The following is a 19843-nucleotide window of genomic DNA, read 5'->3' as shown; positions in this document are numbered from 1 at the left end:
GGTGACAATCAAATGTGTTTGACTGTTTTCCTTAGTCATTGTATATCCAAATCAATATCTATACATGCAATGACTTTTTTAATGTTTTTATGAAGTTCAGGATGCCCGAATTCCTCACATACACAAATATTTACCTAAAGGTACCGTCACACTAAGCAACATCGCTAGCAACATCGCTGCTGAGGCACAACTTGCTAGCGATGTTGCTGTGTGTGACATCCAGCAACAACCTGGCCCCAGCTGTGAGGTCGTTGGTTGTTGCTGAATGTCCTGGACCATTTTTTAGTTGTTGCTCTCCCGCTGTGAAGCACGCATCGCTGTGTGTGACAGCGACAGAGCAACAACTAAATGTGCAGGCAGCAGGGAGCCGGCTTCTGCGGACGCTGGTAACCAATGTATACATCGGGTAACCAAGAAGCCCTTTCCTTGGTTACCCGATATTTACCTTCGTTTCCAGCGTCCGCCGCTCTCAGCTGTCAGTGCCGGCTCCCTGCTCTCTGCACACGTAGCCGGAGTACACATCGGGTAATTAACCCGATGTGTACTGTGGCTAGGAGTGCAGGGAACAGGGAGCCGACACTGGCAGTGTGAGAGCGGCGGACGCTGGTAACGAAGGTAAATATTGGGTAACCATGGGAAGGGCTTCTTGGTTACCCAATGTTTACCGTGGTTACCAGCATCCACAGAAGCCGGCTCCCTGCTGCCTGCACACGTAGCAGAGTACACATCGGGTAATTAACCCGATGTGTACTGTGGCTAGGTGTGCAGGGAGCCAGCGGTGTGCGCTGGTAACCAAGGTAAATATCGGGTTGGTTACCTGATATTTACCTTAGTTACCAAGCGCAGCATGCTTCCACGTGTAGCGACGCTCCAGCGATCCCTGCCAGGTCAGGTTGCTGGTGGGATCGCTGGAGCGTCGCTTAGTGTGACATCTCAGCAGCAACCTCCTAGCAACTTACCAGCGATCCCTATCCGGTTGTATCGTTGTTGGGATCGCTGGTAAGTTGTTTAGTGTGACTGGGCCTTAACTCAATCCAATGGCTCTCCCACTTCTCTCACTGATCAAATTGAATCAGTTCTATTGTTACTCCATGGGCTGCACATCCATTACATGAATGGAGGAGGACCTGCTCGCTTAACCATTTTCACACTATAAGGCTATGTGTCCACGGTAGAATGTACCTGCGGATTTTTCTGCATGAAAATCCGCGACTTTCGCGGCAAATCCGCACCCGCGGATTTGCCGCGGATTTTGATGCGGATTTTTTTTTTTTTTTCCCCCCATTCTATACCCAAAATCCGCACCAAATCTGCAACAAACAATTGACATGCTGCAGATTTTTCCGGATCAAAATCCGCGGCAAATCCGCAGCGGAGAAATCCGCAGCATGGACACAGCATTTCCAAAATGCCATTGAAATGGCTTGGAAGTGCCGCTGCTGCAGATTTTCGGGAAATCCGCGGCAAAATCCGCGGTAAATCCGCAGCGTGGGCACATAGCCTTAAGCACCCAACTGCGATGAGGAAATGTAGTTGTAACCTTGAAGTCTTACATCTTAATTTAATATGTAAAACATTAAAGGAGCTGTCCAATCTTGGACACAGAGTGACTGCAGAGTGCTGATCCGTGACAGAGTGTGGTGTGTACATCTTCATGATTTCCATGTATTGCATATGAAATGCATACTTGCTGTCACATGTCGACTACACATGCCTATCTTCTCTCAATTACCTTCTATTGATAGAAGCCGAACAAGACTAGTCAGCATGTGACCAAGGTATGCAAATCTGGTTATTTGCTAAATTATAAATACAGTGTGCATGTGTGTGTGACATATATATACATATATATGTATGTATGTATGTATGTGTGTGTATGTATGTATGTCTATATATATATATATATATATATATATATATATATATATATATATATATATATATATATATATATATATATATATATATATATATATATATATATATATATATAGACATACATACATACATTTTTTGGTTTCCTCTGTTCAGATCTACAGATTCATGGGCACGTTCAGAATAATTGTAGTATGTAGACTCAGCAGTATATAGAATGTTCTCCGTGACATAACAGGATTTAACCCCTTTTATGTCCCATGGCGTACTATTATGTCCTAAGGTGGGTGGAGGTGTATGGAGCTAGCTCAGCATTTCAGTCAACTGTACATAATGCAATAGCAGAAATTGCAAAATTCTAAGACAAGGGAATTCAAATGGTCATTATAGCAGACCTGACTGTAGAGCTCACGTGTGAACCAATGTATTAGTAGGTAAATGTATTAAGCCTATATAACGCCAATGGAGATCTTTTGGCTGTAATCTGGGTCTCTGAAGTGCAGATAAGTACCATAATTGCTTAGAAATATTCTTATAGCACTTTCCTCCTGGCCTTCACCACTTGTCTTTTCAATGTCAAAGCACGAACAACAAGTGATGGTTTTGTTTAAATTTGACATTTTTTTTTTCGCAGCCAAAGAAGCCCAAAGCACCAGAAAATCCATTCCATGGCATCATTTCCAAGTGTTTTGAGCCCCATCTCTATGTGTACATAGAGTCTCAAGACAAGTGAGTAGTGAATAAATGTTTTATATTTTTAATTTATAGACCAAACATAGGTTTTATAACTGTATTGTATCAGAATTTAATACATCTGTAAATATGTAGGAAGAATATTTTTTATTATTTGTATTTTAAGTGGCACTGGTGCCTAAATCCATCTAATACTGAACTCCTTTTACAGTAAGCTACTTAGTGGGGCCACCACTGCCAGGGGTCTGTGTTACTTGCTGCCAGCCAATGTAATCCCAGGATTTGGTAATCCCGCCACACCCTGTCCTGACTTTACATTGAAATTCATTTCTATTTTCCTCTTTTCACTCTATCAGAAATGTTTTCCATTAGTGTTTCCCTTGCAGGCACCCTAAATGTAAAAGGAATTTGTAACCTTAGCTAAAGGTTTTTGAGAAATGAAAGCTTTTGGTTTCCCGGATTATTAACCAATGCTTACCCTGAATTGATATTGAAAGATACTTCATTTAGAAAGCATATTTTGTCACTTGTATTAAAGGGGTAGTTTGGTCTTCTGTTAAAAACCTGCAGTGACTCCGTGACTGCAGAGTCTTGAATCCTTACAGTATGCGCAACTATGCGATTTGTATATTTTCGACCATCTTCCGACTAGACCTGCTCAGCCTAGTACAATTGAATTGAGCAAGGCCTAGCATGTCTAGTTGACACGTGACCGCATGCGTGCAAAAAGCATGCGGGGCTCACATGACCTCCCGCTCTCAGTAGCAATATCGGAAAATCTTGACAGCTTGCAGTACACGTGCTGTAAGGATTCAGACTTCTGCAATTACATGTAGTGATTGCAGACTTTTTATAGAATACCCTTTTCAGATTAGGATTTCTTATATTTATGCTCTAAAAGTAAATTGTAATTTGATTTTTTTTTTTTTCCTATCTTTTGGTATTACCAGTTGGATGTGTTGGTAAAAAAAAATTCTGTCGTATTGGACTGGGGGCCATGTAATTATTTTTTCATCTTTTAGAACTTTGCTGTCCAGCTACGCTGTGGAGTAGTTGGATGCATGTGATGAAGCATTGTCCCTCATGAAAATTATGTTTTTCTTGAACGATACTGACTTCTTCCTGTACCACTGCTTGAAGAAGTTGTCTTCCAGAAACTGGCAGTAGGTCTGGGAGTTGAGCTTCACCCCATCCTCAATCTAAAAAGGTCCCACAAGTTCGTCTTTGATGATACCAGCCCATACCAGTATCCCACCTCCACCTTGCTGGCATCTGAGTCGGAGTGGAGCTCTCTGCCCTTTACTGATCCAGCCTCTGGCCCATCCATCTGGCCCATCAAGAGTCACTCTCATTTCAGTAGTCCATAAAACCTTTGAAAAATCAGTCTTAAGATATTTCTTGACCCAGTCTTGACGTTTTATCTTATGTTTCTTGTTCAAAGGTGGTCGTTTTTCAGCCTTCCTTACCTTGGCCATGTCCCTGAGTATGGCACACCTTGTGCTTTTTGATACTCCAGTAACGTTGCAGCTCTGAAATATGGCCAAACTGGTGACAAATGGCATCTTGACAGCTTCACGCTTGATTTTCCTCAATTCATGGGCAGTTTTTTTGTGCCTTTTTTTGCCTAACACGCTTCTTGCGACCCTGTTGGCTATTTGCCATGAAATGCTTAATTGTTTGCTGATCACGCTTCAAAACTTTGGCAATTTCAAGACTGCTGCATCCCTCTGCAAGACATCTCACAATTTTGGACTTTTCAGAGCCCGTCAAATCTCTTTTCTGACCCATTTTGCCAAAGGAAATAATGTTGCCTAATAATTAAGAACACCTTATTTAGGGTGTTGATGTTATTACACCACACCCCTCCTCATTAGAGAGATGCACATCACCTGATTTACTTAATTGGTAGTTGGCTCTCAAGCCTATACAGCTTGGAGTAAGACAACATGTATAAAATGTATCATGAGATCACAATACTCATTTGCCTAATAATTCTGCACACATAGTATGTGTATATATATATATATATATATATATATATATATATATATATATATATATATATATATATATATATATATATATATATATATATATATATATATATATATATATATATATTATCTATATAGATATATCTATATATAGATATAGATATATACAGTAACTTGCGAAAGTATTCGTTCCCCTTGACATTCTTCAACCTTTTCCCACATTTCAGGCTTCAATCATAAAGATAAAAAATTTAAATTTTATGGTGAAGAATCAACAAGTGGGACACAATTGTGAAGTTGAGCTAAATTTATTGCTTATTTTAAACTTTAGTAAAAAATAATAAACTGAAAATTGGCGCATGCAATATTATTTGTCCCCTTTACTTTCAGTGCAGCAAACTCACTCCAGAAGTTCATTGAGGATCCCTGAATGATCCAATGTTGTCCTAAATGACTGATGATGATAAATATAAGCCACCTGTGTGTAATAAAGTCTCCGAATAAATGCACCTGCTCTGTGATAGTCTCATGTTCTGTTTAAAGCACAGAGTACATCATAAAGACCAAGAAACACAATAGGCAGGTCTGTGATACTGTTGTGTAGAAGTTTAAAGCCGGATTTGGTTACAAAAAGAATTCCACAACTTTAAAACATCCCAAGAAGCACTGTGCAAGCGATCATATTGAAATGGAAGGAGTATCATACCACTGCATATCTACCAAGACCCAGCCGTCCCTCAAAAATTTCATCTCAAGCAAGGAGAAGACTGATCAGAGATGCAGCCAAGAGGCCCATGATCACTCTGGATGAACTGCAGAGATCTAAAGCTGAGGTGGGAGAGTCTGTCCATAGGACAACAATCAGTCGTACACTGCACAAATCTGGCTTTTATGGAAGAGTGGCAAGAAGAAAGCTATTTCACAAAGATATCCATAAAAAGTGTCATTTAAAGTTTGCCACAAGCCACCTGGGAGAATAAAATATGTGGAAGAAGGTGCTCTGGTCAGATGAAACCAAAATCAAACTTTTTGGGCACAATGCCAAATGATATGTTTGGCGTAAAAGTAACACAGCTCATCACCCTGAACACACTATCCCCACTGTTAAAACATGGTGGTGGCAGCATCATGGTTTGGGCCTGCTTTTCTTCAGCAGGGACAGTGAAGATGGTTAAAATTGATGGGAGAAGGATGGAGCCAAATACAAGACCATTCTTGAAGAAAACCTGTTGGAGTCTGTAAAATACCTGAGACTGGGATGGAGATTTGTCTTTCTACATGACAAAATTCCCAAACATAAAGCAAAATCTACAATGGAATGGTTCAAAAATAAACGTATCCAGGTGTTAGAATGGCCAAGTCAAAGTCCAGACCTAAATCCAATCGAGAATCTGTAGAGAGAGCTGAAAACTGCTGTTCACAAACGCTCTCCATCCAACCTCACTCAGCTTGAGCTATTTGCAAAGGAAGAATGGGCAAGAATTTTAGTCTCCCGATGTGCAAAACTGATAAAGACATACCCCAAGCGACTTGTGCTCTAATCGCAGCAAAAGGTGGCACTACACAGTATTAACTTAAAGGGGACGAATAATATTGCACGCCCCACTTTTTAGTTTATTATTTTTTGTAAAAGTTTAAAATAAGCAATACATTTCGTTCAACTTCACAATTGTGTCCCACTTGTTGTTGATTCTTCACCATAAAATTTAAAAAAAAAATTATCTTTATGTTTGAAGCCTGAAATGTGGGAAAATGTTGAAAAATTAAAAGTGGTTGAATATTTTCACAAGGCACTGTACCTGTGTCTGTTGTCACCGCATCAGATGCCGATCGGTGCGCATGATCAGATGTCCTGGCACTTCTGGTCATTCGCACTAAACCTCTGTGAAGCCGGTACGCATACACCCGGCTTCATAGTGCGCATGACTGGAAGTGCGGGGCATTCTGATCATGCCCACTGCCTGGCATCTGATACGGTGACAGCCTGAGGCGGATTAGATGCGGTTTACATGGTGGAATCTGCGTAGGAAGATATTGTTTTTGCAATACTTTAGGGTGCTCCACACACAAGGATATTTCTGGGAAACCTGCACTACAAGTTATAATGCAGATTTATTTATTTTTTTAGCCTAACCAAAAAGTGAATCGAACAGGGAGGAGCTGGATTGTATATTGTTCATTTCTTTTTCACTCTTGGTTTTTACTTAAAGAAGTTGGCAGGCTATGACAGGTCCACGGCCACTATAGAAATGAGGCAGCTGCAATGTTTTGGCAACGCCAGTAACAGTAAATCAACGAGGGTGCTCGGTCTCACTCCCCACCAATCCGATATTGAGGGTCTATCTTAAGGATAGGTCATCGATACAGAAGTGGCCAACGGTTTTAAAAACTGCCACAAAAACTGCAGCGTTTTTGCTACAAGCGCTTTGTGTGAAACCGTGCTTAACTAAACAACCACTTCAAGGAATTAAAAAAGGAAAAGTTTCTTGAACTTTTTTAGAATTCTTGAAAAAATATTGTATGTGAACTTCAAGGAGTGAATCTTTCTACAGTATGTAGTTATTATTCCTCAGCATCATCCGTGGTTTTCATTTTTATAGCTATTATTACAAGCTGCAACAACATTTTGTCCTTACAGACGGGGAACTTCTGATCTGAACTGTGGAACACGACGTGTGTTTTTATTTAAATACAGATGGGGATTTTTCTGCACAAGTTAAGTTGTTTTTTATGTCTGTGGAAAATGAATGCATTAAGTTCATGCTTGCTCAGCAGTGTGGAAAATTACTGGCCCTATTATTTTTAAGCCTTCATTTTTCATAGCAAGAGAGAGTGCTACTTTGATTTAACAAGAAAATAAAAGTAAAACTTACATGTTTACTTGCCGGTCCTTTATTTTTAGCAAAATATTTATTAAAAAGATAGTGTTTACCCGTATCTTATGATCTCTCGCTTACGGCTATCCTAACATCACGAGATGTAGGCACTGGCTATGCTATATTATCCGTGTAATGTCACCGTAAGGCCTAAGACACACGTAATGAAAATTAGAGCGAGTGGAGTGCGATAAAACATCGCATTCCACTCGGACCAATGTTATCCTATGTGCCAGCACCCAGGAGCGATTATTTTCTCAGCCCTAATCAGACCGAGAAAACAATCGCAGCATGCTGCTACTGTAATGCGATCCTGGTTTCTCTCGCACCCATTCAAGTCTATGGGGCGAGAGAAAGATCACACTGCATTCGCAGTACACTGGTGTACCGTGAGTGCAGAGCGAGAATGGCAATAGCCAGCTCCGGAGGAGAGAGGGAGATAAATCCCTCCCTCCCCTCCTCACTGCTGGCCCACCCCCCCTCAGTGCTGGGCCGCCCCCCGCAGATGAGGTCCTATCGCATGATCGGACCTCAGTCGCAGGGACACTTGCATGACTCTCTGCTCCTGCTGTGCTGCCAGCGTGAGCCAAGTGTCATGCGAGGATCGCAGTAGATCTCAGTGTGGCCCCGGCCTTAAGCTATGTTCATACTGGGCAGTTTTTTCTGCAGTAAAACTGTTGCAAAATTCCATCTCTTGGCAGGAAATAATGTGTGGTTTTTGGTGCATTTTTTGGGGTGTTTTTTGCTTTTGTTTTTTACAGCATTTTTGGACTTCCAAATTGCTTTGTATGGGTGAATCACCGTTGCAAAAACACTGAAAGAATTGACATGCTGCCCATTTCAGTCAGGAAAAAAAGCGTGTGTGTGTGTGTGTGTGTGTGTGTGTGTGTGTGTGTGTGTGTGTGTGTGTGTGTGTGTGTGTGTGTGAGAATTCTGGAATTTCATAGGCTTTGCTGCTACTGTAAAAGCGGCATTTATTAGCGTGGATTTGCAAAAAACCAATGGAAAAAAACATGCAAAAAAACACTGACAAAAATGCCCTGTTTGAACATAGCTTTATCTAGTAAATGTTATCCTAGCATCTGCTCATGCATGTACAATACAATACATGTCACTTTCGTGCCTATGTGACCAATATTTATTTTGGATGCTGTGTTTTTACTTGAGCTATCTGGGGTACACCTGGAGATGTATTCTTAAGTGTACACAGGACTGTGTGCTGCCAAAAATGCTGGATTGTCTTTTGTGCAGCACAAAATTTGTTCACCAGATGGATGAGCATTTTGCTCCTTCATCAGCAGCTTGATTGGACTGGAAGATTATCATTAACAGGCTTTCCTAGAAACACATGTTCACAATAGGCATATAATGTAAATGAACCCTTAGTACTGTATTTCCCCGAGAATAAGATCGGGATTTATAATATTTTTAGCTCCATAAGATGGGCTAGGGCTTATTTTCAGGGGCTGACTTATTTTTTTCTTATGAGCAACAATCCACACTTATTTTTTAACTAAAGTCATATTGCATTCTGGAACATATACATAACTCTCCATACCCTGTGTTAAACATGTCTGTCTTTCTACACACACACACCCACCCACCACCCTGTCTCCTCTTCAGCTTTATACTTTAATGGCCACTGGACCAGGGCCTTGCAAATAAATTTGCTTATCTAAATAAAAAAAAAATCCAAACCTCAAAATTGACAATTTTCTGTCACTGCAGTCCCTCCAAAAAATGCAATGAAAAGGTAAAAAACCCCCTGTTGTAATTAATTATATTAGGTTATCTCCTGGTCACAGTAGCTACTCAGCATTCAGATTGACTGTGAACAACAGCATGAGCAGCAGATTCTTAGTGTCTTGGTGTATCCATCTACAGCAGGAGTGAGGAACCTTTTTACTGTCGGGGACCATTTGGAATTTTCTACCAACCATCGGGGGCCGCACAAAACTATCAACTTGAAATCTACCTTGCTGTATTTGGTCAAACAGTTAACTCACCCCTGTTGTGGTGGCCGGAGCTACTTCTCTTGATGACTTCTCTTGGTGGTATTGATCATCTTGTTTCTCACAGCTGCTTTTCCAGATTTGTCTCGGTCTGGAGATGCTGAGGGCATACACATCACAGGAGACGCTGGGGCGCATAAATTACAGGAGACACTGGGAGTACACATCACAGGAGGGGCTGTGGCATATATATCACGGGAGGGGCGCTGGGGCATGTACATCACGGAAGGGGCTGGGACATGTACATCACGGAAGGGGCTGGGACATGTACATTACGGGAGAGGCTTGGACATGTACATCACGGAAGGGGCTGGGACATGTACATCACGGGAGGGGCTTGGACATGTACATCACGGGAGGGGCTTGGACATGTACATCACGGGAGGGGCTTGGACATGTACATCACGGAAGTGGCTGGGACATGTACATCACGGGAGGGGCTTGGACATGTACATCACGGGAGGAGCTGGGGCATGTACATCATGGGAGGAGCTGGGGCATGTACATCACGGGAGGAGCTGGGGCATGTACGTCACAGGAAGGGCTGGGGCATGTACGTCACGGGAAGGGCTGGGGCATGTACGTCACGGGAGGGGCTGGGGCATGTACGTCACGGGAGGGGCTGGGGCATGTACGTCACGGGAGGGGCTGGGGCAAGTACGTCACGGGAGGGGCTGGGGCATGTACGTCACGGGAGGGGCTGGGGCATGTACGTCACGGGAGGGGCTGGGGCATGTACGTCACGGGAAGGGCTGGGGCATGTACGTCACGGGAAGGGCTGGGGCATGTACGTCACGGGAGGGGCTGGGGCATGTACGTCACGGGAGGGGCTGGGGCAAGTACGTCACGGGAGGGGCTGGGACATGTACGTCACGGGAGGGCCTGGGGCATGTACGTCACGGGAGGGCCTGGGGCATGTACGTCACGGGAGGGGCTGGGGCATGTACGTCACGGGAGGGGCTGGGGCATGTACGTCATGGGAGGGGCTGGGGCATGTACGTCACGGGAGAGGCTGGGGCATGTACGTCACGGGAGGGGCTGGGGCATGTACGTCACGGGAGGGGCTGGGGCATGTACGTCACGGGAGGGGCTGGGGCATGTACGTCATGGGAGGGGCTGGGGCATATACATCACTGGGGGGCATGGACAGCCCTGGCAGTGGCAGAGACATGACTGGGCACAAGGACAGCACTAGGTGGCATCACTGGGGAGGCACAGACAGGACTGGAGGAGCATAGACATGACCAGGAGGGGAAGGTCTGCACTGGGGGGCATAGACGGCAGTGGTGAGTACAGAGCACTGGGGGGTGCACAGAACTGAGGGGTGGCACACAGCACTGGGGAGCACGGACAGCACAAGGGGGCACGGACAGCACTGACTGTGGCATGGACAGCACTGACTGTGGCATGGACAGCACTGGTGGCAGCATGGACGGCATTAGGTGGTGCAAACAGCACTGGGAGAGCATAGACATCACCGAGGGGGGTACAGACAGCACTGGAGGGCACGGACAGCAGTGGGAGGTTACACAGCGCTGAGGGGGTACACACAGCACTGGGGGGTACACACTGTACTAGGGGGTACACACTAATAGGGGATACACACTGTACTAGCGGGTACACAGCATTGGAGGGGTACACAGTACTGGGGGTACACAGCACTGGAGGGGTTCACAGAACTAGGGGTACACACAGCATTAGGCGGTACACACTTTACTAGGGGTACACACAGCAATGGTGGGTACACAGTAGTAGGGGTACACACAGCACTGGGGGGTACACAGCATTAAGGAGTACACACAGTACTGGGGGTACACAGTACTAGGGGTACACAGCACTGGGGGATACACAGTACTGGGGGGTACACAGTACTGGGGGTACACACAGCACGAGGGGGATACACACAGTACCAGGCAGTTAACAGCACTGAGCGGTGGGGCAGCGATGGCTTGAGTACGCCCAGTACTTGGGTAGGGGAGGAGTCACACACACAGCACAGGTCCGGGAGGCCTGTAAATCTTCTGCAGCTCTTCTGTGACTTTAGCGCAGTGTGCTGCTTACCCTGCCCACCAGAGCACACTAGCACAGGCTAGGGTTAAGCCTAGAATATATGGACTGCAGTCAGGTTCTGGAAGGAGCCTGTACATTCTAGCGTTTAGTAGTGAGTGTGTTTAGAATGTTTGGGCTGAAGTCAAGATCTGGATGGAGCCTGTACAATCTAGCATCTACCCACAGAGCTTTAGGCAGTGGGATTTAAAGGGCCAGCAGCCAGGAAAAGCGTGGCTGCCGTCTGAGCACTGTGGTCCCCGGGAATGTGCCCAGGGGTTGCATAAAAAGTCGTCATGGGCCGCATACGGCCCGCAAGCTGGAAGTTCCCCACCCCTGATCTACAGTATTAGATTAGAAAGACAGGGTGCACTGAAGTGTGAGAAGCTTCTTTTTTTCCCAGCACCTCTGGCATCTCCAGTCTTAGATCAGAGTGACAAGGTGGACAGCAATATGAGTAGCCTCTTCTTACCTCTGCGCCTCTGGTATTTGCAGTATTAAAACAGATAGACAGGGTGGACAGCAGTGTGAGCAGCCTTTAGCTTAGCTCCCCTGACATCTCCATTGAATGGTAGAGTTGGAAGGGACCTCAAGGGCCATGGGGTCCAACCCTCGCAAGTGCAGTTTTTCCTAAATCATCCCAGCTGTATGTTTCCATTTCTTTTGATCTCCAGTTTTAGATCAGAAAGACATGGTGTAAAGCAGGGTGAGCAGCTTTTTCTTACTAACATGTTACCTCCCTTGATCGACCATAGAAGTCTTAATTTGCAAGAAGGTTCCATGGCGCTACCAGATACATTTTTCAGTGCTTTTGTGAAGCACTATTGCACATAATACACTACTTCTAAGACCAGGAGTGAGGAGGAACTTCTGCTTTAGGCCCTGTGCGCACTTACCGTTTTTTGCCGCGGATTTCCTGCGGTTTTGCTGCATGTTTCGCTGCATGTTATGTTCATAACATCTCTGCAGTGATTCACCAGCAAATCCTATGGGAAAAATAAAAAAGGCTGTGCGCACTATGCGGATTTTGACAGCTGCATGTTTTGCTGTGGGATTCCTGCAGCAAAAACAATTGCATGTCACTTCTTTTCCGCACGTCGCTGTGGCATTTCACTCCATTGACTGCAATGTAATCGGGAAATCCTGCAGGGAATAGCGCAGGTAGCAAATTCTGTGTGGTTCATTTCGTTTTCCCTGTGGCATTTCGCGGTTTCGGAACATAATGTTCATCACTGCCTTGTGTTTTGCAAGGAAGTGATGTCATTATAACAGGAAGAGGAAGCTGAGCAGTGAGTAAACACACACAGATCAGACACAGACATAGAACACACACATATCACACTCACACACAGACACAGACATATAAAATACACATGGAAATCAAACGGACATATAAGAATAAAAAAACGTGGGCCGTATTATTACCATCCAGCCGAGGTAAACACACAGTGGCGGCCCGGTATTCTCAGGCTGGGGAGAGCGAGGGCCAGGGTTAATGCCCCCACCTCCCACAGCCGAGAATATCAGCCCGCAGCTGCCCTGGGACTGTCGCATCCATTACGCGGCAGTCCTGGAGTGTCCCCGGCTCTTCCTGTTGCCGTGATGCGGTGTCAGTCAGGGTAATAACGAGTTAATGGCAGCGTATCGCCGCTACTAAGTCCAGGCTTAATCATGGCAGCGTCTATGAGACAGCTAACATGATTAACCCGTAAGTAAAGTGAATAAACACAAACACCGAAAAATCCTTTATTTTAAATAAAACACAAAAAAGCCCCCTCTTTCACCCCTTTATTAACCCCTCCCCAAACACACAGCTCCGACGTAATCCACGCAGGTCCCACGTCGCTTGCAGACTGCTGCAGCAGCGTCTGACACTGTACAGAATGCAGCCTCGCAACAAGACTGCAGAGGTAATTACAGGTCATTTCCCACTGCCGGTAATGTGAACACACAACCGCTCGGGAGAAATGCAGCGTGTCGATTTGTTGATTGATCTGTCCTCTATCTATCCCTCTATCTATCTATCTATCTATCCCTCTATCTATTCTTCTCTCTGTCTATTTATCTATCTATCTACTATCTATCTCAGAAGGAAATGACTTTTTCTTTTTTTTTTTTTGTCAATGTGCTTTATTGCATTGAATGCATTAAAACACATGTACCAACCCGTGGTAAAACCACAGCAAACCACATGCGGTTTTCGGGTACGGTTTGCCGCGATTTTTTACCGCGGGTGCGGTAAACTTTCAGACTCTGTGGAATTTTCTTAAGAAAATTCTGTTTTCCAGTGCGCACAGGGCCTTAAACACTGTTTCATTACAATATGTAATGTATTTTAGTCCGGACAGATCACTCCTCCAGTCCTGCCATATGCTAAATGAGATCTGATCATATATTCTTCCTGGGGGTTGTAGGACTGCAAATTATATACCCTTTTTTTATTGAACTAGCATGCTTTATATGGAGGAGTCACAGCTAAATGTTGTCTTATCCTTTTGAAACCTCCATAGCAGAAATTTTAGAAGTTAACTGAAAGCTAATTTTTAAGACACATCTTCTTATCTGAAGTAAGAGACCGTGTCATGCCGCATTACCTTTCTTTTACATTATGGGTGATATATATAAAACAGATGTACACAGTAGTTTTACAGGAAAACGCTTCTCTTTGATTTGTAAGCCAACGAAATGAATGTGATTTCCTTTGCTACTGGCACATTTTTGTAGAAATCGAACCTCAAGATTATATAGCCAGGTATGTGTGATACAAATGTGGTTTGGATTCAAATGTTGCATTTTTTTGGGAAAATACAAGAATGTTTAAAATAGTGGAAATCTATAGATTTCACTGCTTTTTTTTCTGGATATCTGAATTTTAAGACTTTTGAACACTGTGACTCCTATATATTACATGATATGTGGGATGATATAGTGAATTCTGCTGCTGTGAGCAGGGGGTTGTACCAGATGACCCTGGAGGGCCCTTCCAAACATTTTATGATTCCATACACGATAACGAAATAAGCAATAAGCTTTTTGGCCGGTCTCAGATTTTGAGGCTTGAATAATTGATTATTATAAGCCTGTGTTCACACTTTGTAGTCTTTTCACTAATTCCTCCACAATCATTTAATTTTGCATTGAAACAGCTGTTTACCTGAATAAAAATGCAGCCAATCTTAACAGTAGCGGTATTACATTGCAGTCATAGATAATTGCGTTCAATTAATGTCAATTTCTATTCTCATAGGAACCTAGGTGAATTGATTGATCGCTTTGTTGGCGATTTCAAGGCCCAGGGGCCACCAAAATCCACTTCTGAGGATGCAGGGGCTGTTCTTCCAAGCTGTGCTGATTTGTTTGTCTACTACAAGAAGTGTATGGTACAGTGCTCCCAACTAAGCACCGGGGAACCGATGATTGCCCTCACCACAATATTCCAGAAGTACCTGCGGGAATATGCCTGGAAGATTTTGTCCGGTAACCTTCCCAAGTAAGTTCAGCTGTAATATATTTTACATTTAATCAGCTAAATTATTGAAATAAGTTAACTTTTCTCTTTTTCTATAACTGTAAAGTGACTTATGCTGGAGTAAATTATGTTCTTGGTCCGTTACGGATTTGGGGAATTTGCTGTAAACCTTTTGTCTGTGTTGAATTAACAGTAAAGCATTCTTGTCTAACAAGCATTAAAAGTGTAAAAATGCTGCACATATGCAGAGCTCTTTCATCTGTGGTATGTAGATTTAGTTCCTTATTTTCTTTGTATAAAGGCATTTTGTTATCTTGTAAAGACCAGCCCTTTTTTATTTGAACCTCTAGTGGCTGCAGGGGAAAATATGTTGTGTGGGGGGAAATATTACCTGCCAGATAATAGGGCGTGCCATAGAAAGTGGCGCTCCTTGTCATCATCTCTGGCAAATAACTGTGATACTCCTTTGACATCAATATGGAAGAAATATAAATCAAATCAATATTTGGTGTGACCAACATTTGCCTTCAAAACAGCATCAATTCCTCTAGGTACACTTCCACACAGTTTTTGAAGAAACTTGGCAAGGAGTTTGTTCCAAACATCTTGGAGAACCAACTACAGATTTTCTGTTTATGTAGGCTTTTTCAATTATTCTTGAACAGACTCTATGTTGAGATCAGGACTTTTTTTGTAGGCCTTATTACTTCTAAAGGGTGCTTTACACGCTGCGATATCGATATCGCTAGCGAGCGTACCCGCCCCCGTCTGTTGTGCATTACGGGCAAATTGCTGCCCGTGGCACACAACATCGCTTACACCCGTCACACGGACTTACCTTCCCTGTGACGTTGCTGTGGCCGGCGAACCGCCTGCTTTCTAAGGGCGTGGTTTGTACGGCTTCACAGCGACGTCACACGGCAGCCGTCCAATAGAAGCGGAGGGGCGGAGATGAGCAGGCGGAATATCCCGCCCACCTCCTTCCTTCCTCATTGCCGGTAAACGCAGGTAAGGAGACGTTCGTCGTGCCTGCGGTGTCACACATAGCGATGTGTGATGCCACAGGACCGACGAACAACCAGCGGCATGCACCCCCAACGATATTATGAAAAGGAGCGACATGTCAACGGTCAACGATTTTTGCCGTTTTTGCGATCGTTGCTCCTAGCTGTCACACGCTGCGATGTCGCTAACAATGCCGGATGTGCAATGCAAAAGAACAAGAAGGTGTGTAAAAAAATGGGATCACCAAATATTAAGTCAAATAACACAATTTTTATTTAGCAAAAAAAACACCAATACTATATTAAAACCATTTAAAATACACACAGTGTGTTCAAACAAACAAATGGGGTTGCATATAATAAAACAGAACCCCACAAGTCACCCCCTCCATATAGATAAGTATGTACAAAGCACACTATAGGCCAGTAAATAAAGGCAAAGCCTCAATACAAATGAATACAGGTATAAATAACATACAGGTATAAATAACAAGGAAGCATATAAACACCCAGTACATATGCAAAATGCACAAAATATCATAGATACCAGTCAAATGTAGAAATAAACGTACCAGCAATCAAGAAAAGGGACCTATAGGTGCAAATGGGACAACCATAAAGGAGGAAGGCAACAAAAAGAACCCCCAAACGCATGTCGCAACCCCTAGAGTGGCTTCATCAGGGAAAAAAATGGGCTGTGAACACATACAGCAAAACTGGTGCTTTTTATATTAAACAAATTTTCCTTAAGATAATTATGTGTAACACCTGTTGGCACTTACAGAGGATCAGCTGGAAGGTAAATATCAGAGATCCGCATCTTAGGCTAGGTTCACACACTGCGTTTTTTTGACGCTGCGTTTTTTGTGCGTTTTTGCGGCAAAAAACGCACAACACCGCACCCGTGGCAAAAAACGCACGCATTTTTGCCGCGATTTGGTACGTTTTTTGCTGCGTTTTTGCTCACTGCGTCTTTATGCGTTTTTTTATCAGTGAACAAAAAAAAAAGGTCTGATGTCATTTCCTTCTTCAATATGTTCTTCATTCTCCACTAGTGTATCCAGGAGAGCAGACAGCTGCAGAACTACAAGGCTCAGCATACTCCATCCAATAGTGTATGCAGGAGAGCAGACAGCAGCTGCAGAACTACAAGGCTCAGCATGCTCCATCCAGGACTGTATGCTGGAGGGAAAGTCAGGGGGAGCAGACCTACAAGGCTCAGCATCCTCCATCCAATAGTGTATGCAGGAGAGCAGACAGCAGCTGTCAAACTACAAGGCTCAGCATCCTCCATCCAATAGTGTATGCAGGAGAGCAGACAGCAGCTGTCAAACTACAAGGCTCAGCATCCTCCATCCAATAGTGTATGCAGGAGAGCAGACAGCAGCTGTCGAACTACAAGGCTCAGCATCCTCCTTCCAGGACTGTATGCAGGATTTCTTTGCCCCCCCCAACAAAAAAAAATGACGTGGGCTTCGCCATATTTTTGTATGCTAGCCGGGTACAGCAGGCAGGTACGGGCTGCCCCCAACCCCCAGCTGCCTATTTGTACCCGGCTGGGAACCAAAAATATAGAGAAGCCCTTTTTTTTTTTTAATTATTTCATGAATTCATGAAATAATTAAAAAAAAAAAATGACGTGAGCTTCGCCTAATTTTTGTGTCTAGCCGGGTACAACTAGGCAGCTGGGGATTGGAATCCACAGTGCAGGGTGCCCATGCTTTCTGGGCACCCCCACTGCGAATTGCAGTCCGCAGCCACCCCAGAAAATGGCGCCATCTTCTGGCGCTGTATCCAACTCTTCCAGCTGCCCTGATGCCAGGTGGCTCACTGGGTAATAATGGGGTTAGGGCTAGCTGTATATTATCAGCTGGCCCTAAGCCCGAAATTCATGGTGTCACACCAATATTAGGCATGGCCACCATGAATTTCTAGTAAAGATAAAAAAAACCACACAACACAGAAAAATATTTTTATTAGAAATAAAACACAACACAATTAGTGACTCAATCTTTATTCAAATAAAGCACCCAGCACCCCCCTCCGCAGTAATCCTGGGTCAGGGTCCCACGCCGTCCAATCCGGATCCAATATCATCTGATCGGTTTGCTGGAAGGCAAAGCGATCAGATGATGTGTCAGGTTCAAGTGCCTGAATCACATAACACATCAGCTGATTGCATAAAAGCCGTTTATACAATCACCAGATGCATCGGTGCAAAAAAAAAAATACTTATGTGCTGATTACCGGCAGCTCCTGGAGCGAGTCTGATCTTGTCCGATCGCTGCAGGAGCTGCCGGCATCCGCTGATAGGTTAAACCGGCCGGCCGCTGGCGTCACCCCGAGACTTACGATCAGCTGATGCGTCAGGTGACTGCATCAGGTGATCCATCGCCAGGTCCTGCATCCTGCAGGCATACGTACCTGGGGAGACTGCGCACACCCGGAGCGGCGGTACCGGGAGGAGGAGCTGGGAGCAGGAATGGCACCGGGCCCTGCAGACAGGTGAGTATGACATTTTTTTTTCTACTGTTCACTTTTGTTTTCGCAGCCGCTTCCACCTCCTGCCCGTACATGACGCCGCACGGCAGCATACATGCACAGGACTGGAGGTGGAAGCGGCGGTGACGGTACCGGGAGGATTCACGCTTCTGTGTTTACTGACAGAAGGAATCCTCTTCCTGTACATGTCACTTTACTACCCACCTCCTGCGTTTATAGCTGCGTTTTTGGTCTTAGAAACGCACCAAAACGCACCTATTTGCGTTTCTCATTGCGTCTTTCAACATCTCATTGCACTCAATGGATGAAAAGCGCAGTGAAAAACGCGGGAATAATTGACATGCTGCGTTTTTGTGGCACCATAAAAACGCAGCTGAAAAAAAACGCTGTGTGCAGACAGCAAAAATGAAAACTCATAGACTTTGCTGGGGAAGCAAAGTCATGCAGTTTTCTGAGCAAAAACGCACCCGAAAACTGCGCAAAAACGCCGGGAAAAAATCACTGTGTGAACTTACCCTTACATTCTTCCTCCGGTAATCAGGAGTCCAAAAACCTCCGTGACCGGAAGTGTGCAGCTCACTAAAAGAGCCAGTGAAAAGTGTCTCAGAAAGAAGGTTCCTACGTGAACAAACGTTCCGCACAGAACAGCTCCCCCAGCACATAGACAGTACTAAGTCAGTTGGTTATAGCTGTGTCTCGGCAGTGCATTTGCGCATGCATGAGAACTTAGAAAAAGAGTATAAAATGGAGCTTATATGATAGGGTAGAGCACGTGCATGCCTGCAATAGGTATATAGAAAATTCACCAAATACATTTAGAATTGATCAATTAGGACAATTGTGGACCCTTCTCAGAAATAAGGTTGCTGACAATTTTTTTTTTTTCTTTTTTTTTTCTTCTCCTTTTTAATTTTCTCTTTTTCTTTTTAGGAGAAAAAAAAAGCTCCATTTTATACTCCAACAATGAATTCTATTCTTGTCATACGTTATACAACGCATCAGTCAAAAGCGTCAAGCAACGCATGTGACTGATGCAAAACAACGGAAATGTGAACCTAGCCTAATTCTGACTAGATACTTAACTTAATCTGCTGAAATGCAGCTTTAAACTTACAAGAAACCTCCACCATGCTTCACTGCCTTCTGGAGACACTCATTATTGTACTGCCCTCTGACTCTTTGGTGAACAAAGTGCCTTCTGTTGCTGCCAAATATTTCCTATTTTGACGACTCAGTCCATCAGTCCAAAGCACTTGCTGCCATTTTTCTGCAGCATGAATAACATGTATTTGTGCATATTTGAGTCATTTGGCTTTCTTTTCATATTGAAATTGTTTTTTGGCTGAAATTGTTCCAAAAAGACCAGAATTCT

The 19843-nt window shown here is 44.0% G+C and overlaps 1 protein-coding gene across 1 annotated transcript in view; it reads left to right on the top strand.

Moving 5' to 3' along the window:
- Positions 1–19843, top strand: part of VPS53 (VPS53 subunit of GARP complex) — a 338297-nt gene that overhangs the window by 146591 nt on the left and 171863 nt on the right. Inside the window, exons 13-14 of the mRNA XM_075336305.1 lie at positions 2510–2604; positions 14744–14986. Coding sequence (XP_075192420.1) covers positions 2510–2604; positions 14744–14986 — 338 coding nt within the window. The remainder of the gene's footprint in view (positions 1–2509; positions 2605–14743; positions 14987–19843) is intronic.

This window comes from Anomaloglossus baeobatrachus, chromosome 2 (assembly GCF_048569485.1).
Source record: "Anomaloglossus baeobatrachus isolate aAnoBae1 chromosome 2, aAnoBae1.hap1, whole genome shotgun sequence".
Taxonomy (NCBI): Eukaryota; Metazoa; Chordata; class Amphibia; order Anura; family Aromobatidae; genus Anomaloglossus; species Anomaloglossus baeobatrachus.
This window is presented reverse-complemented; position numbering and strand designations above follow the sequence as displayed.